This window comes from Marmota flaviventris, chromosome 7, assembly GCF_047511675.1.
Source record: "Marmota flaviventris isolate mMarFla1 chromosome 7, mMarFla1.hap1, whole genome shotgun sequence".
In the NCBI taxonomy this organism is placed as follows: domain Eukaryota; kingdom Metazoa; phylum Chordata; class Mammalia; order Rodentia; family Sciuridae; genus Marmota; species Marmota flaviventris.
In genome coordinates this window covers 73,276,453-73,303,974 of record NC_092504.1, presented here as the reverse complement: position 1 = coordinate 73,303,974, position 27,522 = coordinate 73,276,453, and the positions used below count along the sequence as shown (strand labels likewise).

Genomic DNA, 27,522 nt, shown 5'->3' with positions numbered 1-27,522 from the left:
TAACTACACAATGTTGAATAAAGAAACTGAAGAACTTAGAAAATAGAAAGACATCCCATATTCTTGGATAGGTAGAATTAATATTGTCCAAATGGCTATACTACCAAATGCAATAGACATATTCAATGTGTGTAGGTACCTGCATACATACACTCCCTAGGTCTGTCCATTTAGAAGGCACAGGAGCAATGACATCCGAATAGCAATGAGTGTTCAAATCGCCCAGATCATGTTTTCTCAATACCATTCTCCAAAAATAAACACTGGAGGATTCCAGGACTGGGAAGGCAAGTATACAATAAATTTGGAACTTCTTGCTATGCCAAAGAATTAAGAGTGGCGGGATGAGTTAAAAAATAAAAAATTAACCTGTCTTGAAAAATTTCCTACTGACTAAATCAGCAGCAATAGGAGTATGAAGATAAATAATACTAATGAAGCATTACAATTGAGTGTTATTGTATAGAATACAAATCCATACTAGACACTGTGGTACACTCTTGTAATCCAAAGACTCCTTATGCAGATGCAGGAGGATTGTAAGTCCGAAGCCAGCCTGGAAAATTTAGCAAGATACTGTCTCAAATCAAAATATAAAAGGACTGGGGAAGTAGCTTAGTGGTATAGTAACTCTTAGTTCAGTCCCCAGTAAAGGAAATTAAAAAAAAAAATACAATCCATGAGTCTATACAGTAACCAAAATGAGAAATGATGAATGAAGATTTTTCCTATTATTGGAATGCAAATTATGAGACAATTAAAATAGGAACTCACCCTTTATCAACAATCATAGTGGTTGCTGATCCACACAGGAGTCACCATAGTGGAATGAAACTCAAGTTTAATGAAGAACAAGATTCTGGAGTAATATCAGAGTATCACCACTCATATTAATCAAGTACAAAGAGGACAATGGTGATCTGATGGTGAAGTTTGACGGACAGCAACATAACCAGGTGATCAGTTTTAACATCACCTGGAGTGGGATGGGACTAGAAAGTACCAGGATGGACAAGACTGCAGAGACATGATGTGGTGGTTAGTCACTTATGTGGGGAACACAGTGAAGAGTGATCCTCAGGACCTCTCCTGCCTTCACTCTGAGGATACATCATTTCTTAGTTGCTTCCAGAAAACAATTGAGTGATTATACAGGACAGGAATCACCTTTCTAGAAAGTAGTACTAAAAGAACTAGGGATAAAGGTGAATCATGTGATTCACAAAAACCAGTAGTAACAATGGACACAAATGAGACACAATGATGGGAGCAACAGTGCAGTGTGGACAGTTAGGGAATCTGGTGAAAGGGTTATGCACATGCAGCTTTACATCTCAAATTATTTCAAAATAGATAACCAGACCAATTTCTCAAACAGGGTGAAGAATTTTCCTCACAATTATAGGACATCCACACATCTGCTGGAATGGAGAATTTTTTTCCATAATATTTTTTTAGTGGTCAATGGACCTTTATTCTTTACTGATTTATATTTAGTGCTGAGAATTGATCCCAGTGCCTCATGCATGCAAGGCAAGCACTCTACCATTGAGCTACATACTCAGCCCTTTTTCAATAATTTTAGAATTGGTAAGAGAAAGCTCAAATGCTAGATATGGATAAAAACTAAGCAAAATAAAATTCTAAGAAAGTAGGGAAAATTAATGAATTCTCATGATCAATTTTTGTTTTACTGTCTTCTTAAACAATGAACAGAAGAGCAAAAATCCAAAGAAAAACCAAGATTCTCATGACCTTTTCTTGACATATTGTCATAATTTTCAATAATGATAGTGCTATTCAACACAAACCAAAAATAAGATAATGAGAGTGACCCTTCACACACCAGAGACTATTTGAGTCCAGCAGATAGGAGAAAGTTTGGAAACACTGCAGCCAGAAAAATATGACCTTCTCTTGAATAAAAAACCAGAAATGTGAATAAGCATGAAAACCAACGTTTGCTGTGTTTGTAACAGTAAAAACAAAATAAAAATTTCAAGACTTACTACTTTTTATAAGTCTAACAAAGCACAAAACAATGGTCTCCTCCTTTGTAGAGATGCACACCACTAAGCCATAAACTCAGTGTGAACTCTTGAATAGAGGAGACCCTTAGTATACTGAGTCAGTAGTCTCCCAGGTGAAAAAGATAAGCAAGAGGAATTGGGAGTGTGGCTCATGGGGAGAATGATGACCCAGGGAGCACAAAGCCCTGGGTAAAGTCTGTAATCCACACTCCTCCATGCTCCAACAAATAAAAAAAAAAGGGGGGGCGGGGATAAAGTGAAGGACAAGGTAAATATACATTCCCACAGTATGTTTGAACAGCTATTCAATATGCATGTGGTCAATCACATTACTTTCTACAAAAAATCTTGTCAGCATTTCACAAGTCAATTTTAATGAGTTAGTTTTCATGAGTCAATTTTAATTCATTAAATGGAGTCATTTTAGTCCTAGTTTAGTCAAAAGGAATGAAAGCATGTGTCTATACACCAGCACAAAGACTGAAGCACAAATGCTCACAGTAACTTTTTGGTATTAGGCAAAGCCTTTGAAGCCTGAGATAGGTCATTAAAGTGGTCTTTTAAAAAGTTCATATACATACTTGATATTTGATAGTAATTTTTTCTCAACTGTTTTCCCACAAAATAGAAAGCCACTCTTCACTTTTTCCTGATAGCAGATGTTATGGAAACTTAACACAGCCCCTTCAGGAAATGTCTTCAGGTCACTTGAGGTCATCTCAGGGAGGTCACTGTTGTTTCTTTGTAAAAATGGGATATAATCCTGGTCATTACTGGAAGACATCTTGACATATTCTGCCTTTCTGTAGAGGGGGAAACAATGTAAGTTGATAGTCCATATAAATGTGATTGTAAACCCTTGCTAATATATTTAAATCAATTTTGTTTTAAAGTGTGCTGCACTAGATTACTTTCTAATAGTCAGCCCACATCACTATGATGAGAACAATCTTTGAATCCATAATGGGAGGAAAAACACCTTTGAATCCTCAATTCAATGAAACACTCAAAATTAGATGCCAAATAATTTCCTGATAATTAAAGAGTACCCAAAACTCATAATGGAGGGAAAAGACAGGTGAGCGTTTTACGTGCCTGGCGTAGTACTTGAAAACATAGTATGACACAACTTACATTGAGAGATAGCCTACACCATCATCATGTGCCACATTTTTTTTTGAGTTTATAACATTTTTATTATGAATACAAGCTTAGTCAAGCAGTCAAGCACAGGAGAAATCTCTCTGAATTTATAATTCTAGACTTTATATTTCTGGTTGTTATGCACTTTCAATCAGCTGAGAAAGTAACATCATAATTTTTCACAATAACAAATCATTTCCTTAATGGTCATTTAAATTCTAGCAAAGTTTTAAATTAACTATGAAAATTATAAAGTAAATCAAGCCAATAGTTAAGAAGCTCCATACTTTAAAGCAAAAACTGAATATTACATTCATAAAGTAGATTTAAAGCATTTCACTAAATAAGTTGCAAAAGACCCCTTAAAATATTTAATTAGATAAGACATTAATGTTAACTGGTCTTGTGCAAGAGGTTTGAAATATTACCTGCAACAAACCTAGCTTTGTTTTTGAAAAGCCAATGTCATCCATGAAGAAATTTCTCTCTGCCCCTAGTTCTTTCAAAAATAACAAAATGCTAAAAAAGAAATGAGTAGAAAAGTGAGGTAGTACACTCAGTCCTCAAGACTATGGGGTCAGCAAACATCAGGAAACAGAAGACTGAGAAAAGCAAAGTTATAAAGCTAACTATCAGTGATGCACAGGCATACATATTAATATTGTACTTTCCTCTAACACAGTGCTAAGGCTTTACCGAATTATAAAGGATAAAGGCATGTGGAAACTAGTCACTGGAATAAAACATGATAACCCTTTCCTTACTAGCATATTAAAATTATATCACAGAACAGAGACCTAATATGATAATGAGACAGGTAGCCCATGAAGACTACTTCTTCTATGATGAAAAGAGCCCAGGTGGGCTCTAAGACTGCACCTCTATATGAAATGACATCACTGAGTTTCTGCCTACCCTATATATGCAATAAAAATACACACACACACACACACACACACACACACAAAACAACAACAAACTGTATATTTCTCTCTCTTAATGAATGGACTGTTAATCCCATTCCCACCTGCTGCCTTCCCTATATTAGAGCTTAAGAATCAAAGCCTTCTTCCTGTAAAACAGTGTTCCTGCCTGATTTTACTTTGGGGGAACACTGGAACCTGCAGTACTGGTAACAAAAATTCTGTGTACTTCAGTTTGAAAATACTAAATGTGCAAAATTAGAAAGTGTGTGAAAAATCTAAAAGAAAATGATCCTACTGTTTTAGAACTGCTGCCTATTAGCTAAATGCAATCCTTTTCTTCAAGCAAAACAAAAGAGATGTATCCAAAGAATTAAATCTGATCTCTAAAGATAATTCACATTATTATTAATCAAAACATGACATCTTCATTCCTGAAGTGAGTTTCATATTTTTGTATTCCAAATTTCCAATAGCAATGGTAGATAAAGAAAAAAAGAAGACAAAACAAGAACAATTTCAATACCTATAACCTTTCCAGGAATTCCCACCTTTAGGCCTTTCCTAGAAAAGTCCCAAAGATTCCTAAGCATGTATGCCAGTATTTAGATTATGATTCCATTTAGCATTAAAATGGTCTTCGAGTTCAGTCATAGAGTAGTAACTTTTGCTCTATCTTTCTCTTTGCTCCAGCCTGTCTCCTCTGTTTAAAGTAAATAAAAGAATAATATTAACAGAAAAATCTCCTTTAGCTTTTCATTGCAAAACTATAATTTCTAAAAATCATATTTGCATTTGAAAATTGAATTGCATTTGAAAATTGAATTTTCACTTAATATCATAATATCTAGTTATTTCAGCCCTTTGGATCTCCTCACACCCTATTTTCAAAGATTCATATAGAATAAAAGACTAATTCACAATTAACCACAACTACTATAGCCACAAGCAAGAAATCAAGAGCAATCACCTTAAGAATTAGATTTGTAGAACTTCTCTAGGGATGGTAGATTATTGTAGTGTTTTTCTTCCTAGGTATGGAAGCTCATCCCATGGAAAATCAATGTTTAAGGGATGGTTTTATTCAGGGTTCAAAAAAATGGAGAAGGAGAATATTTACTCATATATCAGTTTCTCGACTCTAGAGGTTGCAAATATAGGATAAAAATAATGAGGAAGGGGGACAGGTTACTAAAAATGAGGAATATCTATATCTTTTCTGGGAATAGGAAAGATCTTCAACAAACTCAAATCCCACCTCTTTTCACTCTTTTTATGAAGCCCCCAGGGAAAGTCATTGTTAGAGATCAAGGCCATCTATGGAGCCAAAATTCCTCTAGATGTCTTTGGTCACTTGTTCTTTGTGATCATGCTGGAAAGATTTCAGAGGAGTTGCTCAGAGTAGCTCAGGCATGAGTTTATTAGAAGAGACAGGAAAAAAGGAGACAATGGATCCTCTCAAAGAAGAGAGGGAAGGTGCAGCCCTCCTGACCTCTAGTTTTATTGGGGATCCCAGGGAAGTTTCCAGAGTCACACCAGGTCCACCTCTTGACTTCTCACTGATAGAAGGATTGCATTAGACTATCAAGTCACCACTGCAAATGGCATTTTGCCATGAGGAGACATTTTAATATTATAACAATATGTTAAAAATTCAAAGCAACTCTGAGTCACTTTGGCCCATGCTGACCAGTTTTAATTAGAACTTGTTCTTACAAATGTTATTGATAGTGTGCTTTGCTTTTAATTTTTCTGTCTCTCTTTCTATTTTTTAAGAAGTGTCATTTAAGATCACATTTTCTTTTTTAAAAATTTATTTGTTTTTTTATATAAATATAGCAAAGAATGTACTTTGGCATATTACACATGTAGGGACTATAACTTATTCTAATTAGGATCCTATTCTTGAGGTTGAACATGATGTAGAGTTACCCTGGTCATGCATTCAAATAAAAGGCTAAGAAAGTATGTCTCATTAATTCTACTGTCTATTACCCTCCCTACTCCCTTCCCTTCATTCTCCATTGTCTGATCAATGGATTTCTATTCTTCCCTTCCTCATTCTCCCTTGTTGTGGATTAGCATCCACATATCAGAGAGAACATTTGGTCTTTGGTTTGGGGAGACTGGCTTATTTAACTTAGTATGATATTCTCCAGTTCCATCCATTTACCTGCAAATGCCAAAATTTCATTCTTCTTTATGGCTGCGTAATATTCAATTATTCTGTCTTATTGAGTCCTGGAATCTGCCCTGTATAGAAGTCACAAAATCCCTCCTTCAGAGAACCTGTGTTCTTTTTATTAGCAGGAAGGAGTCTTTGGCCCTGCATTTCTCAAGCAGATAAAATGTTGTTTACTGATGAATCTTAGCCCAGACAGAGCTGCAGGTAAATTGATTTTAAAAAGAAAGCACATGGGGGGTCAGCACAGTTTATAGAATTGCCCCCTGAACCCCATGTTTCCACCACTCACATCTGTTATCCGTCATCATCACCCTTTCTCTTTTCCTTTCCCAAGGTTGGCCTCACCAACCTGGCACTGTGACAAGATGACCAACAGCAGAGAGGGGTCATTGGTGATTAGAAATTTGTAGAATCAGGAGATCCAAGGGGAAAACAAGAGGAATAGGCTAAGATCAAGCTGAATACTTGAGTTAGAATTTACCAGAAGCTTTACATCACTAGATCTAAAACCCAGTCCTTCTGAAACAGAGAGCTCCTGAATTTCACATGAGAATAAAAACTCACACAGGCTGAAGATAGATGTCAAGAAAATTAAAACTGACATATTCTCTGGTTAAACACAGCCTAGTTATACTTATATTGCTTACCTATCTTTTCTATAACTGTTAACCTCTTTTTGGCACCAGCAGAAAAGCAATATAGCTACTTTTCCACAGTTTGATCAAAGTGCATAAAATACATTTTTTCTTTTTACATCACTTGCCTTTTATAAAAAAGTAAGCAGCCTAATCTGGTCTGCAAGGATTATGTGTGTCTCATTATGTATGCAGGACTAGAATTGCTAGTATCAATAACATCACTGTTCTTATGACTAAAATAAATATGGATTTAAATTTTAACTGAGTTCATTTAGCACTGTGTATTCAGTCAGCAGATACTGAAATTAAAACTAAAATAAAGGTAGTATCCCAAATGTTATGGATATTAAGGAGTATTTTGAGTATGCAAGAAAAGCATGGGAGCCAAAAACTATTGCTAAAACCTTTATTTCTGGAATGAGGATGCAGAATACAGACTTGCCCCTACATGACAGAGAGGGGGTAGACATCTTAACTCATTTGAGAATATTTTAAGCATCTCAATATATCTTCCCTTCACATACAGTCAATTATTAGTCAGGATGAAGTTTAATCAAGCTACTAAGCTAATAAAATGTTCTGGACTTCTTACCAGTGACAAATAAATAGCTCATGTGTACACTGATTGTTCTGTTAACACTTACAAGTCATCATTTGAGATAAGCTGGGAACTTTTAAAAATTCCAAAGTGCTAGCAAATTGGTCTCCTTACCCTTAAAAGGCTGAATCCAAATTGCCAACTACAATCAGGTCCCATGTAGTGTATAAAATTTAAGGTAATACCAGCTTTTGTAATGATGTACTTAGTAGTCACAAATCTATTACACACAAATGTCACAGGGCAAGTCTGAAAGAAGAGGTTTTGGTGGCAAAAGCCGATGCAATGTGAACAGCAAATCGAATAAAGGTAAAAATGGATTACAACCCATATAACAAAATAAACACCCATGAGTCAATACTAACATAAATTTGAATAAAAGAAGGAAAGGGGAAATTCTTCCTTACAGGAAAATATAAAAGTGTAGAAGAAATGAACCATTTTTTAAAAACCCATCCTGAGATTGACATAATATCATTTACAACATGTTCCAAAACTAGATGCCAAAATTCATCAATGGAAGTTTAAGAACAAACAGGATATTGACATAACACAAGTGTTTCTCCCAAGATATGTCTTCATTACAAGGGGAAGATGATCACTCCTGGCAAACATCACCTCCACCAAGGCTGACACCATTAGCAATGAGAGGCACCAACATCACACACCCCTGATATGATGCCTGGGAAGGCCCTGTACTGCTGTGGTGTTTTTCTCAGAAGGCAGGACCTCAAGGTGATCATGAGAAAACATCAAACAAATAAAATGTGGTGAAATCTACCCATAAACTAATTGGTATCTTCAACAGTATCAAGATCTTAGGGGGAAAAAGGCTGAAAAATTATTATAGGGAGTAGAAAAATAGATCTATAGCAGTGAACTGCACTGTGAGAATCTGGATTGGATCCTGAAGAGAAAAAGGGTAGTAGAGGGACAATAAATCTTGGAATAAAGTATGTAACTAATGTATTACAAATAATTTAATTAATAATATGAATCTAATTAATAATACTGTAGTAGTCTGCAATTGATATTTATTAGTTTTGATGATTGTACTCTAATTATGCAAGATGTTATGAAGATTTTCCACTTTTTTAAACTTTTCATTAAGTCAAAAATTATTTCAAAATCAATTACACTCGGCCACATAGTGAGGCTCTGAGTAACTTAGTGAGACTCTGTTTTTAAAAAAGGAAATAAAATGGTTGACCCAGCTATCCCTCTCCTTGGTCTATACCCCCAAAGTCTTTAAAAACAGCATGCTATAGGGACACAGTTACATCAATGTTTATAGCAGCACAATTCACAATAGCTAAATATGGAACCAACTTAGATGCCATTCAACAGATGAATGGATAAAAATATGTGGCTTATATACACAATGGAATATTACTCAGCAATAAAAGAGAATAAAATCATAGCATTTGCAAGTAAATGGATAGAGTTAGAGAAGTAATACTAAGTGAAGTTAGCCAATTCCAAAAAACCAAATGCTGAATATTTTCTTTGGTATAGGAGGCTGATTTATAGTGGGATAGGGAGAAGAAGCATGGGAGGAACAGAGGAACTCTAGATAGGGTAGAGGGGTTGGAGGGGAAGGGAGGGGGCATGGAGTTATTAATGATGGTGGAATGTGATAATCATTATTATCCCAAGTACAGGTATGCAGACATGAATTGGTGTGAATATACTGTGTATACAACCAGAGATGTGAAAAATTGTGCTCTATATGTGTAATAAGAATTGTAATGCATTCTGCTGTCATACATAAATTTTTTTAAAAGTAAATAAAATGGGCTGAGGTGTGGCTCAGTGATTAGCTTTCCTGAGTTCAATCTCTGGTACCACCTCCTTAATAAAATAAAATTAAATATAAAACAAGCAACATTTTTTCAATATTTGTATTAGAAGTGTAGTGTTGGACTTAATCTACCATCATTGTTCCTGAAGATTTCCTTATCAAAATCTATACAGCCCAGTCAAAGCTTATTCTATGAAACATTGTTTTGTGAAGAATGACATAGCAAAAATCTCCCTTCCTGGTTAATATGGCATATTTGTAATTAACTGATATTCAAATGACATGAACAACGAGATTCCTCTAGAAATCAGGCTTGTGGAGATGTCTCTGGCACACTGAGAAAGGACACAGAGCAGGAAGCTTATAGTTTCCTCCTCCTTGTTGGCCTTCAACATGAGCTGCTCTATGAAAAACTAGGAGAGATATAAACTCACTACCAGGTTAGGGCAAGGGAAGAAGAGAAGGAAGGAAGAAAACAAAAGAGGGTGCTAGGAACAAAGTGAGACATGGAGGAATAAAAGATGGAGAGATGGACAGAGAGACATGGTGCACATTAACAAAGTTCAGTAGTATTTTGTTACCAATGAACTCTCACCTTCCTCATCTATTAATACTGCACCATAACACCTACCTGGAAAAGCTTTGTCTAAGCTCTATGTGTGTGTTTGGGGGGGGGGGGTACACACACACACATGCACACACGCAAGGTAGGGACAGAACCAGGGCATCGTATACACTGAGCATGTGCTCTACCACTGAGCTCTGCCTTTATCTTCTAACTTGTCCCAGCTTTGAGTGACCCTAGGGATTCTCACATTCCTCCTATACATATGTGATGACTAAAATTCCTACCTGGAAGCTAAGAGTCAACATGGGAATGATTATAAAAGACAAATGCACACAGTAGCATTCGGTTGCTCATTAATGGCCACTTCCTTCTATTATGCAATAGACTTAAAGAATTTTTTTGAAAAATTTTCCACATTTTTATTGGTACATTATAGTAATACGTAATGGTGGGGTTTTGTTATGTATCCATACATGAAAACAATATAACAATATTATTTGGCCAATATAAGATCTAAAGATCTTAAGCCACCTCAAACTCATGGAAAGGGTGAGGTAAAGTATAATGTTTTCTTCTTCCTTCTCAGTATTCTGCTGTCCCTTCTCCACACCCTAAAGTACAACCAAGGTGGGAATGATTGAGGTAGTGCTGTTGGAAAAGGGAAGCAGAAGGAATTGACCTCTAGCTGAAGATATGATAAGTGTGGGTACCTCTCAGATTGTCTTCCTATATTTCCTCATTTTTTTTCTACTGGGAATTGAAACCAAGGACTCACAAATACTAGGCTCTCCCGCCATTTGTTTTTATTTTGAGACAGAGTCTTACTAAATTGCTCAGGCTGTCCTTGAACTTGAAACCTGGCTGCTTCTATCTTGAGTAGCTAGGATTACCAGTATGCACCACCAGGCCTGGGTAGTCCTTTCTCTTTCTTTGTAAGTCACTCACTTCCAATGGACCCAGAGGGAGATTCAAAGCCTTATTAACTTTCTAGACACTTCTGGCATTAACTTTTGAAGATATCTTGTGTGTCACATGGGAACATAGAGGAGAGTGAGTAACTATAATGGGAACATTCTCGGTGCTATCCTATAATGCATAAAACAATGAATGATCTAAGTGAGCTTCTTAAGACGGTTTATTATAGTGGCAATTTTTCTTGTCCTAAGTGTTGTTACCAGAATCCTAAGTCTGACAACTGACTGACTTTGCATCCCAATCAATCAGGTCTGGGTGCTTGCCTCAAAAACCAAATAGAAAAAGTAATGGTGAAAAGCAAGTATTAGGCAGGAATTCAGGGACGCCAAGATGATGGGGGCAGGGTATAAGAAAAATGCCACTGGAGGACAATACAGGGAGATGAGGCATCTTGTCCCTATTTATAAGTCCAATTATCATGCCATCTCCAATTAAGGAGGTCTTGTGGCCATAAAAACTTCTGTCACAGGATTGGTCTTCTAAAACAACCAATGGGGTAAGGTAGACAGTACTCTAAGTAGGTTTTCTAAAGTAATATTGAACACTATAATAATCAGGGCTTATAAAATAACCAATAGAAGCAAATGGGGTGAGAAAAATAATGCCCCACAACTCAGTATGTAAGACACTAATTTTTACTCAGTCGGGACTTGAGCTTCCCTCTTTGATGTGCCCACTCCACTCTACCTTACAGAGTGCCATTTCCACTTCACCTCAACAAATCTGTGCTTTGCCTGCTACTTCTGTGTGTGTTGCTCAGTTCTTTGCTCAGGACATGAAGAACTTGGACCCCAACTGGACTAACTGATTAAACTTATACCTCAATCAGTACCAGGAAACAAAGGAGACCGCATTTCAGCATTGTCTTTGGGTGTACTAACTGTGAGCTTTCAGATAACAAGTAGACAAAGGGGGACCAGGAGTCCTGGGAAAGTGTGGTCTGGGGGATCATTATGTCAGAATTTATCAGGGGGGAGGTCTTTTGTCAGATTAGAAAATTGGGGATGCTTATTTATACTTTTAGAAATTTAGAACCTGAATATTTGTCTTATATTTTTCTGTATTATTTGTGTTTTTTAGTACTGCTTTCAATGTGCATTGTAATAATCTGGTTAATTTTTAAAGTTAGTTATTAAAACTCAATATTCACAATTATTCACAGAAAAATTACAAACAGGAGCTCAATAACTCTTCAGCAAACCATCCAAACTTGTGGACAAACTTTGTGTCTTGGGAATAAGTAAAAGACAGAATACATTTGTCAATACTTTTCAAATAATGTTAACAAATTTCTCTTCCATCCATAGTAACGCCCATGCTCAGTAAGGTTTTTTCCATCCAATATCAACCCTATGTTTGGACACAGGTAAGGTTTTACCTGAACCAAGACACAACTAACACACGACAAGACCCAGAGTCAGTCACACCACCACATCATTTTCTGAAAAGGCATCCCACAAACCTTTAATTGTCAGTTTGTACTTCATGCTCACTTTCAACTGAAACTGGCAGGGGTTACAAATGTAACAAGGACCCTGACTTCACTGGACCCTACAAATACTCCATGGGTAACTAAACGTGGGATTTTTTTTTTAAATGGATTCTCTGCCTCCTTTTTTTCATCTTTCTCCTTTGTTCTGAGTCAACTTGGATTCTAGGACCAATATGTGTGATGGATAAACATCTTGTGGAGAATAAGAACTGCCACCCAGGCAACAGCAACTTTACTGTCTCCAACAAGACTCCACCGATCAGTCCTGACCTAATGATCATCCAGGCCACCTTTGGATCAAGACAGATGGACTATGCTTTTTTCTGATCCACTTGTCTGTAGATCCTAGAAGTTCTTGTCAGTACCCTGAAGACAATGCTGGAGACACTGGTCTCCTTTGTCTTTCTCATGTAGCTGCACTGATTAAAGTTCCTTTCCTGCTTTTAACCATTAATTTTTCCATTTGATTTTGGGGGCAAGTGATCACACCTCATTTGTTGGGACTCCCAGAGTTGAAGCTCTGCTCTAGGACTCTAGCAATACGAACTCAGTCATCTCATTCTAGCTGTGTGCTATTTTCTCACAAAAAGGGCACAGAATACCCATCTTCCTTTCCTGCCACACAAATTTGCTCACTTGACTTAATAGTGGTTCAGGTAACCAAGAGCTTAGGTCTCAGGATGGGTGTGCTCAGAAACAGAGCATCAACAGTCTTTAAATAAACTTTCAAAGGAGTAAGCTGGACCTTCCAAACAGACCCAAAGAAGTAGTTTCCTGTCAGCAATGATGTCAAGCATCTGTGTTGTGCAATTCCTGAAGGGCTTTCCCCAAATATCACTGGCTCCCTTCCAGGCCTGCCCCCTTCCAGTGTGTCCCAGAGACAGTTGGGAATCCCCATGAAAAACACACCCCCTTAAGACTAAAAGAGTAGGAACTATGAGAGGGGAAATGAGACAGTCAGACCCAACCCCAGCCCTCCACCCCAGCTAGAGGAAAGGCACTCCCAGGACCTTAACTTACAGCCCGTTTGCCATTAAAAGTATGGTGTGTGTTCCTTCCTGCTGCTCACCCTCTCAAGCAATCTTATGGACCTCAAAACCCAGATACATCATTAAAGCCTGGATGCCTTCTCCTAATATCTCTGAGGATAAACTAGATAAAGAATGAAACTGTTGGGGGATCTCTGCAAAGGGTAAAGGCAAACTCCCAGGGACTTTAACTTGTTACTGTACATGATTTATACTTTCCCCATCTTGTGTTCTCTTAACAACTGCCAGGACTCCTCCTATCACAAGGCAAGGATTTCTTACAAGATAGCACCAATACAAGTAGCAAACATGCTCCTGGGCTCCAAACTGACAGTCTACTAGTCCAGGCAGAAGTGTTTGCATACAAAAACAGCACTCATGCTTTGAAAATGTACACCCAACCGATGAAAATTCCTGCACTCTAGCCCATGCCTGCAACAGGTACATGTGAAAAAGAACCAGTCCCTTTCTTTTTTCAAGCAACCATCCAGCCTAACAGGGTTAGAGCTGGGCCTCCCTTCTAGCTACAGAAGAAGTCCAATACAGCTTCCCGGTGTATCACTAGATTCACTTTCGTTTTGCCAACAAAAGACAGAAATTCCTGTCTCACAGTCCCTTAGTGGTGGCCTGCAGGGCTGCCCTTCCTGAGTTCTGGGGACACGTGCTGTCTGTGGATCCAGGAACACAGCCTGCAGCTGCAGCAGAGACCCTTCCAGATCACGGACCAGATGACTCCACCAGGGCCCTGACCTGGGGACCAGACACACTCACCGGGAGCGGCCACCTGGGAAGATGAGAAGCTTCCCGGTTCAGGGCTGTAGCGGGCTAGGAAGCTGCTTGGAGGCCATGAGGAGGCAGCATGGATGGATGCGGCTTTGCTACTTGGGGCACGGTCCGGGGCCAGGGCGCGGGTGGCCTCTCCCTGGTTGGCCAAGGAAGGCACAGCACCCCCTGCCAGTCAGCAATAAACATCCAGGGACCTGACAGCCAGATTCAAGAAGAGTGTTCAACCCAAAACTTGTTTTTCTTTTTTTTCTTTTTCTTTTCTTTCCTCCTTCCCGTTCCCCTCCCCTCCTCCTCCCCCCTCCCCCTCCTCCTCCCCCCTCCCCCTCCTCCTCCCCCCTCCCCCTCCTCCTCCCCCCTCCCCTCCTCCTCCCCCCTCCCCCTCCTCCTCCCCCCCTCCTCCTCCCCCCTCCTCCTGCCCCCCCCTTCCTCCTCCTCCTCCTTTTCCTCCATTTTACAAACAGAAAATGGGTATATGATTAAAATAGAGACGGACACAGAGTGTGTCTACGTTGTAATGGAGGATAAGACCCACGGATGCCAGGATAGGGCCACCTTGGTTCATATAATTTGCTTTATACAACAGATAGTGAACAACTAAGAAATAACTCATTTGAGCTTGGTGTGGTGGTGCAGGCCAGTAATCCCAGCTACTGAGGAGGCTTTCAAATTTGCCTTTCAAATATGAGGTGAGCCAGGACAAGTTAGGAGATCCTACCTGAAAATATGAAATAAAATGAAATGGGCTGTAACTCAGTAATAAAACGGTTTCCTAGTATGTGCCAGGACCTGGGTTCAATCCCTAGCAGTGCTAAACAAAAATAATTCATTTGGTTATAAGGTTAACAGATAGCTACATCCTGTGAATACATTGAGAAAAACAAATACTGATGTTGGTAATTAACTTGGAGAGTCAGATAATACAGCAGCAGATATAACAATAGTCTCTGCTTCATAGGCTGAAATGTTAAATGTTGAGAGTTCAACATACTAAAATACTCATACAAGTATTTTATTTAAGTATATGTTTTATGCAAGTAAAGTGTGCCTATAAAATAAAGTACAGAAAATCTCAGTAGACAGCTTAATGTATATTTACAATGTGTATATCTGTATATCTGCTACCCCAGTTTTCAAAAGGGCCTTAATAATACCTCAGAAGCTTCTCTTACACTCCATCCTAGCATTATCCTTTATGGAGGTTACCACTGTGCTGACATCTATACATTAGTTTTTGTCTGTTTTACATTGTTTAATATTTATTTATTTAAATATTAGTGCTTTAGATGGTGCTGTGGATTGAACCCAGGGCCTTACTCATACACTAACTCCATTACTGAGATACATCGACATCCTGTGAGGATTCAAATAACTTTCTTCATTCTCTTGTTGATTCTGCAGTCTTTCCTCCGTCCCTCACCTAGGCCCTCACCAAAGTCACTGAGGATCTCTTCATTGCCAAATTTTCTGGGCTTTTTTCAGCTTCTCTGGCATTTGATCCCATGCCATATGACAATCAAGAAATTTCCCTTTTTGAATTCTCTCTCATTCTTCCTGTGTTTCTCCTTGCCATATTCGCTTTCCTCATTTTCTTTCTTAAATTTGTTTAGACAATGTATTCTCTGTGACTAGGTCCTTAGCTTTCTCTTAGGTGATCTTTCTGATAGCAAAGCTTCAACTAGTACTGGTATGTGATGATTCCCAAGTTTTCACCTCTTTCATGAGCTGGACACCTTGTGCCAGATTCTACCTGACATCCTGATGGGATGTCTCACAGGCATCCTATCCCTAATGGTCCTAAACCTGTCTCATCATCCCACCCATCCAAACATGCCTCAGTCACAATCTCTACCTGAATGAATCTTACTATCACCCACCTGAACACCTTATCTCAAGCCTGAGTGGTGTCTGAGAAGTCTTCCCTTATCCTTCTTATAGCATCCTTCTACTTCCTTACGACTTCTCACTTCTGAGAGGTCTTCTTTTCTATGTTATTCTTATTAGTAGTTAAGCCCTCATCTTCTCTTTCCTGAGTTACTTTTTTCATTAATTTAATTGTTTAGTAACAATTAATTGTGAATGTATTCAGGCCTGGCCCTTAAGTGTGGTAGGTGATATGAAAGAAATGGATGGGGATAATGCCTTCTTCCTTTGAATTCCCTTTCTTCACATTTCGCAGCAATTGTAATACATACACTTGATTCTGTAACAACGTTTCCTGGCCAAACAAGGAAAAGAAATATATTATATTTATCAGTAAATTCAGACAATAAAATGGTAATAAACTTGGGTACCACTTCAAAGGGAGACTTTGGGGAGACTGAAGCTGGGTCTTTAAGATCTTTAAGTTGAGTTGTCACTGATGTTTATGCTCAATCTAGGTCATGATCATTTTACCATGTCATACTGAAAATGTCACCACTGTCTGGACAGGTTGGCATATATAACCAGGAATCTGACTTTGCTGGCAGTAGTAGTAGATCAGATTAGTTCAGTAATAAATATGTAAAACCTTTTGAAGAAAAAAAGAAAGAATATGACTGGGGAAGAGGGTTCTCCTATAGGGAAAAGGCTTTGAAAACTGAAACAAGAATGGGAACCATTCAGAGGAGGATAGAACTGCAGGAATGAATGTTCTAAGGCAGAAAAACCTTCAGAACATTCCAGAAGTTGAGTGAAGCCAGTTATCGGACAGTGCCAGCAGATGAAATTGGAAAGGTGATGGGGGCCAGATCCTGTAAGTCCTGTGAAGTTTGATAAGGGGCTTATGATGTGAAGCTGGGGTTTAAGTAATGGTGTGATACAATTTATTAAAATGTTAAGACTTTGAAAACCACGGGAACCACAGTTTGGATGGGAGCCATTCCCCTTTGTAGTTCAGCATCCTCATGTGTGTCTCCAGCACTACTGCTTCTGACAGCTGATTAATGCAGGTTGTTCTTCCAGCTGACATGCTGTAGTCACCTCACCTTGAAGATGAAACGTAGATAACAGACTAGAATTTCACTATATGGTCTTTGTTTACTTCTTCAGAATTGCTAACCCCAATAAATACTTGGTACTTCAACCTCATCAATTTTGATCTCAAAAAGGTCTCCAGGCATACTACTACATTCCTCTTTGTTTGTTTAGTTCCTATTGATAAAGAAAAAAAAATATTCAGCAATAAGTTTTAAGACCCCATAAGGTACACTTTACTCAGGACCATAGTGATATGTATGGGGACAGTGCAACAGGATTTTGCAGTGGACAGAGAGACTGGGCTGGACTCTGAATGCAGCATGAGCATTCAGAGAATGGGAAATTATAGTCAAGAAGTAAGGTGGCTTCAGTGGATGGAAAGTTACTAAGAGGAAACATCAAGGGCCAGGGGGATTCTGGCTAATCCCACCTGACAGGATTCTTGTTGAAGATAGACCAGAGTGATTAAACATAACCTGAGTGATGTCACTCAGGTAAGGAATCTGAACAAACAGTCATATTTATAAAGTGATTTAGTCAAGTTCTTTGTTAAAGCTGGACTTTACAAGGGAGTGCACAGATGGGCCTAAGAGCAGCTTCAGGAGGCTGACTACAGTAAAGAATCTTTGTCACCTGTCATTCTTAAAGATCAGTTCAGGACCAGATACAGGGAGGTTTATTGCTGTGCAAACGAAGCAGCCCCTTCTGAGGTTTACTGATGTTCTGGGCATTTTATGCATCCTCAGGTGGGATTGTCATACAGGTTCATGCACCCATCACCCTCACAGGGAGGGAGGAAAGGACGCCGTCATGCACATGGCAGTGTTGGCACATGGAGCTTCTCAATTATGGTTGGCAACATTGCCCCTTTCCCTCTTGTTCATCAGTATTTCTCTTTCACTGGTGCACAGAGCCTTTCTTGAGGTTGATGACAAGTAAATCAATTCCAGGCTAATAGTTATTTGGTTTATATATGTCACTTCTATTTTTTGTAATCCCTTCAAATATATGTTCATTTTTTCCTTTCTTTCTGTTTTTTGTTTTTTTTTTTCTAGTACTGAAGATTGGGCATGCTAGGCAAATGCTGTATCGATTGACTAACATTCCCAGCCCCCTCTCCCCTTTTTTGATACAGGTCTCATAAAGTTTCTCAGGCTGACTCAAACTTGCAATACCCTGTCTCAGTCTCCTGAATAACTGGCTTACAGGTGTGCAGCATTATGCCCAATCCATATGCCCCTATTTCATCTCTATGATAGCATTGTAAGAATACAGTGTGATTTAGATCTAGCAAAATATTTAGGTTTCCTATGAAAGTGGCAGCTTCATTTTGTGGCATATGGCCTGGAATGTGGGACCAAAGAAGACCTCTTGGTTCTACTCTCTTTATATCTGATATAGTTATATTTTTATGGCATTTTTACATCTTCTTTGAAAATAAATACATTTGTAAGTAGCTTAACTTTTTTATGTTACGCTTGTTTATCCTTCTGTTAATTAATTTTCAGAATTAATGGCTTATGAAATGTTGCCTGTGTTTAGATTGTTCATGATTTGTTTCTTGCTTGTTTAGTTTTATGGGGAGGGATTTCCTACATTGTTTTATAGCTTGGAGCAATATATGTTTATTTTATAAGAATTCTGGAGCTAGAAGTCCAAAATCAAAGTGTGGGAGGGCTATGCTAACTCTGAAAATATGGGGATCCTTCCTTGTTTCTTCTAGTTTCTGGTGGTTGCAGAAGCTCTTGCCCTCCTTGGTGTAGCTATATTATTCTGATCCTCTGTCCTCATGTGGTGTTCTCACTCTGTCTCTCTGTCTGTAAGGACACATAAATGACAAGCCCTTTATAAGGACAACTGCCCCATTGATTTTTCATTTTATGCATTTGCTGATGGGACAACATAGAGGGAGAAGAAAAGAAAAAGGGGGAACACTGGGGTAAATATAGTTCAAATTACATTAATATATTGCATGTATTTATGAATATATGATTACAAATCCCACCATTATGTAAGAATGTAATGTACCAATAAAAATTTATGGGAACAATTTGAACAAAAATAATATTTCAGTACAACTATATTTCTGTTGTGAACTTTGCTAAAACATGGAAGAGAAAAGGCCTCAAAACCATAGAATGTATGCAGCTACTATGCTAGAATTTCTATGAAGAGTTAAGATAAATGTTAGGTATTACATTTTTCTTATCATTTTCTCATAATTAATGTCTATGAGAATAGCTGTATAGCTTCATTTTCACATTATTTTAGCTCTCTAAATGAACTGAGAAAACCAACAGAGTTCAATTATAAGATAAAATGGTGTCTATAAACAAAAACATTGAAAGGAACCTTAAAAATGTCACTTTTTCAATATCTTGTTTAGTATAAAAAGTACTCCATTTATTTTCTTTCCCATGTGTCTCAATTAATTTGCAACTGAATTTAATTTTATACTAATAAAATAGAACCAATTTACTTTTTATATGTAATAAAAGTTTTAATTCAGCAAAGATTAATTGTAAGCAAGATTTTAAAGAAGTTTCATAAGCCATTATAAAACTAAAGTTGTGGTTTTACACTGTTTCAAGAATATAATTCTCTTCTGAGAAGAGTCTGTTCAGTTCTTTGGCCCATTTATTGGTTATTTGTTTTTTATGTTAAGGTTTTTGAATGTTTTATGTATTCTAGAGATTAGTGCTTTATTTGATGTGCTTGTGGTAAACATTTGCTCCCATTCTGTAACCTGTTTATTTGTTTATTTTGCTGAGAAGAAGCTTTTTAATTTGAATCCATTCCATTTATTGATTCTTGGTTTTAATTCTTGTGCTATAGGAGTTGTATTAGAAAGTTGGGGCCTAATTCGACATGCTGAAGATTTGGGCCTGCTTTTTCTTCCATTAGATGCAAGGTCTCTGGCTTAATTCCTAAATCCTTCATCCACTTTGAGGTGAACAGACACTTCTCAGAAGAAGATATACAATCAATCAACAAACATAGGAGAAAATGTCCAATATCTCTAGCAATAAGAGAAATGCAAATCAAACTACTCTAAGATTTCATCTCACTCCAGTCAGAATGGCAGCTATCAAGAATACAAACAACAATAAGTGTTGGTGAGGACGTGGGGGAAAAGACGCACTCATACATTGCTGGTGGGACTGCAAATTGGTACAGCCAATCTGGAAAGCAGTATGGAGATTCCTTGGAAAACTTGGAATGGACCCACCATTTAATCCAGCTATCTCACTCCTCAGTTTATACTCAAAGGGTTTAAAAACAGCATACTACAGGGACACAGCCACGTCAATGTTTATAGCAGCTCAATTCACAATAGCTAAATTATGGAACCAACTTTTGCCCTTCAGTAGATGAATGGATAGGGAAACTTTGGTATATATACACAATGGAACATTATTCAGCATTAAAAGAGAATAAAATCATGGCATTTGCAGGTAAATGGATGAAGTTGGAGAATATAATGCTAAGTAAAGCAAGGCCATCCCCCCCCCAAAAAAAAAAAGGCCAAATGTTTTCTTTGATATGAGGATACTGACTCATAAGGGAGATGAGAGGTTGGAGCATGGGAGGAATGGAGGAACTTAAGATAGGGCAAAGGGGAGGGAGGGAAAAGGAGGGGTATGGGGGTAGGAATGATGGTGGAATGAGTTAAACATCATTACTCTAAGTACATGTATGAAAACAAGAATTGTAGTGAAAAATACTTTGTGTACAATCAGTGACTTGAAAAATCGTGCTCTATATGTGTAATATGAAATGAATTGCATTCTGTGATTATGTATAACAAATAAGAATAAATAAATAATTTAATAAAAAAGATAAGCAAAACAATATAGTTCTCAAATACTGCTGATCTTTTATTCAAAACTAGACTTTATTATCAATTTGAAGTTCAATTTAATTAAAAGGAGTCTATAGTTTGAAAATTCATGCATTATCAGTAAATATCAGCCAAATTTTGAGTTACCAGCTATTTTTCACTAGGAGAGTGTCTCCCCCAATTTACATGAGGAAATTTATTTCTCAATAAAAGATAAAAACATTATTTTCCAATAATGTTCAGTAATGTGACCTTTAGAATGTGAACATGACAAATAGGATAATATAGTGGTTTTTTAAAAATTATTTATTTTGGGGTTGGGGTTGTGGCTCAGTGATAGAGTGCTCATCTAGCTTGTGAAAGGCCTTAGGTTTGATCCTCAGCACCACATAAAAATAAATAAATAAAATAAAGGTATTGTGTTCAACTACAACTAAAAATTCAAAATTTTTTAAAAATTTATTTATTTACTTATTTATTTGTCCTAATTGTACAGTTTGTATTATCAACTCACTTCATATTGAATCATGAATCTACCATGGCATCCTGATTTTTGTTAATGGCTCTAGAATGTTAATATATATTAAATAAATATGATGTCTAGATATAAAATAATGATAAGCTGTAAACTTATGATTCATATGAAATTACTGAAAAATATCAATGTCATCCCTGGCATTGGATATTTAAGTGGTTCCAGATTTCATTATTATATATAATGCTATGAATAACAAACATCAATATTTCTTTCATATTTGTGGCTATTCAATTGAAGAGGCAAATAACAGGGACTGATATTACCAGATAATAAAAACTGACTCAGAATTTCTTTACAGAATTCTTTATAAAAATCTGTGGAAATTTACTAATTAGGTCAGTCAGTGCCAAAAATGGTTTAGATGCCAATTGCCAAACAATTTTCCAAAATGTTTATACCCATTCATAAAAGGAAAAAAAATCACATGGTTCCTATCTGCCTACCTGCAAATATAGCAGACGTTTAGAAAATTATTTATTTGTGCTTGAATTTAAATAAAATATTATACATGAATAGGAATAAATTTCAGAATCTCAGATGTTGCCTCACAAAAGACAGAATTCCCTAAAATCACTTCCAGAATTTAAAAAGAAAGGTGCCGCAGTCTGGCTGGGCAAAGTAACGGGTGGGGTGGGGGAGGGTGACAAGCAACTTGTGAAGGTTGATACAGCGGGAGCCGCTTTATTACGGGACAGAGAAGTATATATACCCAACTAATTACACATAGCTTAACTTAATTAACATAAACTAGATACAGCAGTCAACCAATAAGGAATCTTCATCATCTTAATGATTACACACAGCTTAACTTAATTGACATAATCTAGACACAGCAGTCAGTCATTAAGGAATCTCCATCATCTTAATGGCTCGCTGGCATTACTTCTCAAACCACTCCTCTTGGCAAAGTGCCAGGCGCCATCTTGACTTGACTGTGGTCCTCAACAGAAAGGGACATATTTAAAATTTTAAGGCAGGTATTTCTTTTTAGTGGATAGGAATTTTCCAGAGAATAAAACACAATCAATAATTTTTTTAAAAAATCACAGTTCACCACCAATATCTAAAAGGGGAAAAGAAACCTCTCTAAACAAAAAGAATATTTTTCAACAGTGAATATGCCAAAATGGCATCAAATTTACAATTCCTTAAGGTTTTGGATTTTTTCATGCAAATCATTTATATATTTTTTTCTTTTATGAACTGTTGATTCTACTGACTCTAGAAAATATTTAATACTTTTGGGGAAAAGGTAGACCCAAGGTGTGATTAAAACACTAACTTTTATCACAAAAATCATTGTGAAGACAAGGCAAATTTTCATTGAAATCGTGCTATTAGCCACTTGAGCCATAGTTCACTCAGAGGATGGAAAAATTGACTGTATGGCTCCTTTCACTATGAAACTGCCAAAGAGAGTAATCACTGGATATCTGTTCACCCAAGAAAATAGAAGGATCATGGCAACAGCTGTCCTGAAAATAAAGCTCCCTGGCAGAGCGTCACTGAGTTCAATCTCCAGTATCACTAAAAATTATATATATATATAAAACTACAAAGACAATTGTAAAACAAAAGGGAGATAAAGACAGTAGTATATATTCTTATTAAATTCATATTTTAAAAGTAGAAATGGATTAAAAAATGTGGCATAAACAATGGAATATTATTCAGCAATAAAAGAGAATAAAATCATAGCATTTGCAGGTAAATGAATGGAGTAGAAGATAATGCTAAGTGAAGTTAGCCAATCCCAAAAAACTAATGCTGAATGTTTTCTCTGATATAAGGTGACTGATTCATAGTGGGGTACGAAAGGGGAGCATGGGAGGAATAGACGAACTCTAGATAGGGCAGAGGTTTGGGAGGGGAAGACAGTGGGTAGGAGATTAGCAAGGATGGTGGAATGTGATGGACATCATTATCCAAAGTACATGTATGAAGACATGAATTGGTGTGAACATACTTTATATACAGAGATATGAAAAATTGTGCTCTATATGTGTAATAAGAATTATAATGCATTCCACTGTCATCTATTTAAAAAATAAAATCAATTTTTAAAAAGTGTAGGTATTGTACTTTTGACTTTTTTGCTTGTTCTGGTTGGCCTAGTGTGAGCATAAGGTATACGTGTATGTAATATGGAAGCATGTACATATGAGGAAGGCATGGGTAGAACTGTATAAAACACAGGAAAAATTTATTCACCTTGACATTCACATAATAACCAGGAAAACTACATTATAACTTTTGAGATGAAGGCTTAGTCAAATCATAAGAAGAAATTTTTTTTTTCTTAAAATTCAAATATAAAAATACAAATCTTTGTCTTCAGACACATGTTGCAACAACATGACAGGCAGCATAGATGGGATAAATGATATAACAGGATGACCAATAACTAGAGATCTCTGCTCACTAACTTCCAAATTGCTTGATTCCTATAAGTATTTTGCTTTTAGGAAGGGTAGCTGGATGGACTGTGACCTCCTGAACTGCAGCCTAGAACAGTGAAACAATGATGGTAGAAAAGTGGTGAAATGTGAACAGAGTGTGCAGTTGAGTCAACAGCAATGTCTTGATGTTAATTCTTACCCTGACACTGTGCCTTGTTTTATAGGAACATATAAAATATTAACACTAAATGAATCTGGGCATGGGCACATGAGAACTTCCTACACTATCTTTTCAACTTTTCTATAAATCTAAGATCATTTGAAAATTAAAAGTTTACTAATTGTGGGAAGGAGATTTAACTATGTAGCTGTGCACACAAGAGCACAAACCTGAGCTGTAGTGATGTTCTGATAACAGCAACGGAGATGATTGCACACGTGTCATTTCAAAAACAACCCATGGAGAAAAGAGGAAGTAGTGGTTGGGAAAGGGGTACCTGGGCCTCCCAGTTCTGGTCATGTTTTCCTTCTTGGCCTGAACTGGAGGTTGCACACATGTCTTCATTTTTTTTGGTAATTCACTGAACTGTACTTTTGGTTAATTACCCTTCAGTAAAAGAAAGGATTTAAAATACTTCAGTATTACTGGTAAATACTTTCCCATTCCTGGTAAAGGTGAGAATGAACATAGTATATGGAAATAAAAGAGGTGTACAAGTAGGGGGATCCTATGTGGGCCCAGATCCAACAGTCATTAGGCTATAAATCTAAAGCTTTAAGAGCTAATGGACCTTGTACATGGCCAAATCCAGTCCTGGCAAGTTCTTCAAGAAGGCAGGTCTGCAGGTGCTGCTGTGGTGGGACAGACAGGGCCAGACACATATATACCACTGAGACATCTGGGGAGTAAAGTGACTTCAGAGGCAGAATGTGCCCAAAATGCACAAGAACTATATTCACAGATCCCTGACCCTCTACTAAATCTCAAAGCTCACAGCCAAGACTACTGAAACTTTATAATTCCAATAGAGAACTACAGTAAGTTCCACAATCTTAATAGACTTATCATAATCATGTTTTTCTATCATCATGATTTTTTTTGTATTTATTTCTTACATACATGACAATAGTGGAGTGCATTACATTCATAATTATCCATTCACAGCACAATTTTTTGTAACTCTGTATATAAAGTATGTTCACACCAAATGATGCCATTATACATGAGCTCTCTTTTTTTGCATACAATTCTTATTATTCTTATTACAAAGGTGTATTAAGAATTGTATAATTCTTTTTACCCTGGATATATCTCTGTTTTTTCAGCCTATTTTATATTTCATTCTACCATTATAGCATTAATATATTAACATCTGTTATTTATTAAGTAACAGCAAATCTATTAAAACTGAAGGGCTATTAATCAACATATTAATTTTGAAAATGAGAAAACTGATTCCAGATATATTAGTAACTAGACAAGAGTATCCAGAATTCAATTCATTTTTTTTTCTGACCAATAAATTCAACTGGATTTCTTCCCCACAATTACTCTCTAATGACAATATACAATAATTTTTGGCTTGGATTCTTTCTTGTATAATTCCATCAGTTGTGTTTTTTCTGAAAATATTTTCTATTAAAAATAATTTGACAGTATGTTTGGCAATCATGCACAAGAAAACAAAAATCTTCATTGGATACTAAAAATAAATTAAGGTGCTTCTTATTAATGTAAGAGTAACTCATAGTATATTAAATGGGAGCTTAATAACTTCTTTTAAGAAATCATAATTTTAGGTAGACAATTGTGAGAAAGCAAAAGCCATGTGATTCTTCCATAAACTCCAAGGTGAGAGATCGATGCCCTGGTTTGTCAAGAGTTCTTCACCAGTACATCTGAAATTCAACACAAAAATATATGACTATATTCTAAGAATCTTTCAAATTTTACTCAATATAGTTGCTATTCCTAAATAAGTCTATAGGTCACCTAAATCTTCAGTAGTTGCCATTTCATATATAATAGGTAACAGTTATTGAATATTTAACATTTGGCTAGATATAATAAGCATCTTGTGCCTGACAGCTTAGTTAATTCCTAAAACAATCTAAAGAAATATAAATATTATACACATTTCAAAAAAGAAGTGATGTAGGCTTAACTTACTTGGCCAAGTTTACACAGTCATACTGTGAACCAATTTCCTAGGCTCCTCAGATTCACTTGTTTTCAAATCTATGATGCTGCTCTCCTCAAAGGAAATACCAATGGAGTAATTTCATTTACACCTGGTGGGGAAACCTCAGTTTACCTGATGTCACCTGTGGCTCCTGCCCATATGATCAAAGCTCCTTATAGTTCTGCTTACACACAAGACAGTCACTCAAAAAAGAGGCTAAGAATTCTAAAACAAGGATCAGAGGGGAGAAAGGGCTTCTGAACAAAATCATGTTCTATCAGCTCTTGCACCAAGCCTGTAATGAGCATTGCAGATAATCAGTTATGGGAAGATACCAGGAGGCCCAGGATCAGGCTCAAACCTTAGTTAGAAGCTGGAGCACAGCAGGATAGAATGAGTATCCCTGTTACAGGTCAGAAAAGCACCTGGGTAGGTACCATAATTATCCAATAATTCACAGGTTCAAAGACTATAAGCCCTTGCTAAACCATTAAAACAGTCTATTACAAATTCAAATGTTTCTGAAAAAGAACTCATTTTTTCATATTAGATAATATTTAACTGTTAAGAGAACAAGAATCACACAGCATAATCACATATATTAGTGTACAACAATTCACTTTACAAGTGAGAAAACATAGGCTCAGAAGAGCTTATTGACTGTGAAAGGATCCTTACCAGCTCTAAGCCCAGGGATCTTTCCACATCATACTATGATAGTAAGCACATCCAATGTGACACTGAATGCAAACTTACATCACATATTTGGAACAGCTACTGCTTTCTGTTGTATTGAGTTCTGGACAGTAGTTTCATCCCCAAAATTCACTGTGCTGAATAGCCTAAAACACAATGGGAGCAGGGCAAGATAAATAGTTCCAAGGCATTATCACAAGGGAGCAAGGTAAATAGTGTCAAGGGATTATCACAAAATTATGTCCTCAGGTTTAATCTTTATTATTATTATTTCTAAAAATATTCTCTTTCCCTTTAATGTCTTTGCCACACCAAAGTAATTAAAATTATTTTTCCTGGAATTCAAGTGGCCTAGGGTTGTGATGTTGCTTCCCATTGGCTGAGAAAGGAAAACTCTGGATAGATTAGACTGTGGTTACTTTCTGCTCTCCCAATTTTATACCTCAAACATTATAATTAAAATGATACAATGGAGCACAAATAATATTGCTAATTTATAGTAACAATCTTTTCTTGTTTTTTTGTTTTTTTTTTTTTCAAATCTAGTTGTAATTATGGGAGCTGGAAACACTCATACTGTATTGACACAGGTTATTCTGGCGTAGAGTAGTTCACTAAAGCCAATATGGTTCTTTGTTTTTCTTCTAATTTTCCTTTTGATATCAACAATAAATATAATTATATGGTCTTTGTTTCTCTTCTAATTTTTCTTTTGATATTAACTATAAATTCTAATCCCC

The 27,522-nt window shown here is 36.8% G+C and overlaps 1 protein-coding gene across 1 annotated transcript in view; it reads right to left on the bottom strand.

The window, feature by feature from the left end:
- LOC114079359 (broad substrate specificity ATP-binding cassette transporter ABCG2-like) overlaps positions 1-14,280 on the bottom strand; it is a 41,048-nt gene extending 26,768 nt beyond the window's left edge. The window contains exons 1-2 of the mRNA XM_071614440.1: positions 14,153-14,280; positions 2,612-2,833 (exon numbers count right to left, since the gene is read on the bottom strand). Coding sequence (XP_071470541.1) covers positions 2,612-2,814 — 203 coding nt within the window. The 5' untranslated portion in view covers positions 2,815-2,833; positions 14,153-14,280. The remainder of the gene's footprint in view (positions 1-2,611; positions 2,834-14,152) is intronic.
- Positions 14,281-27,522: the final 13,242 nt, after the last annotated feature.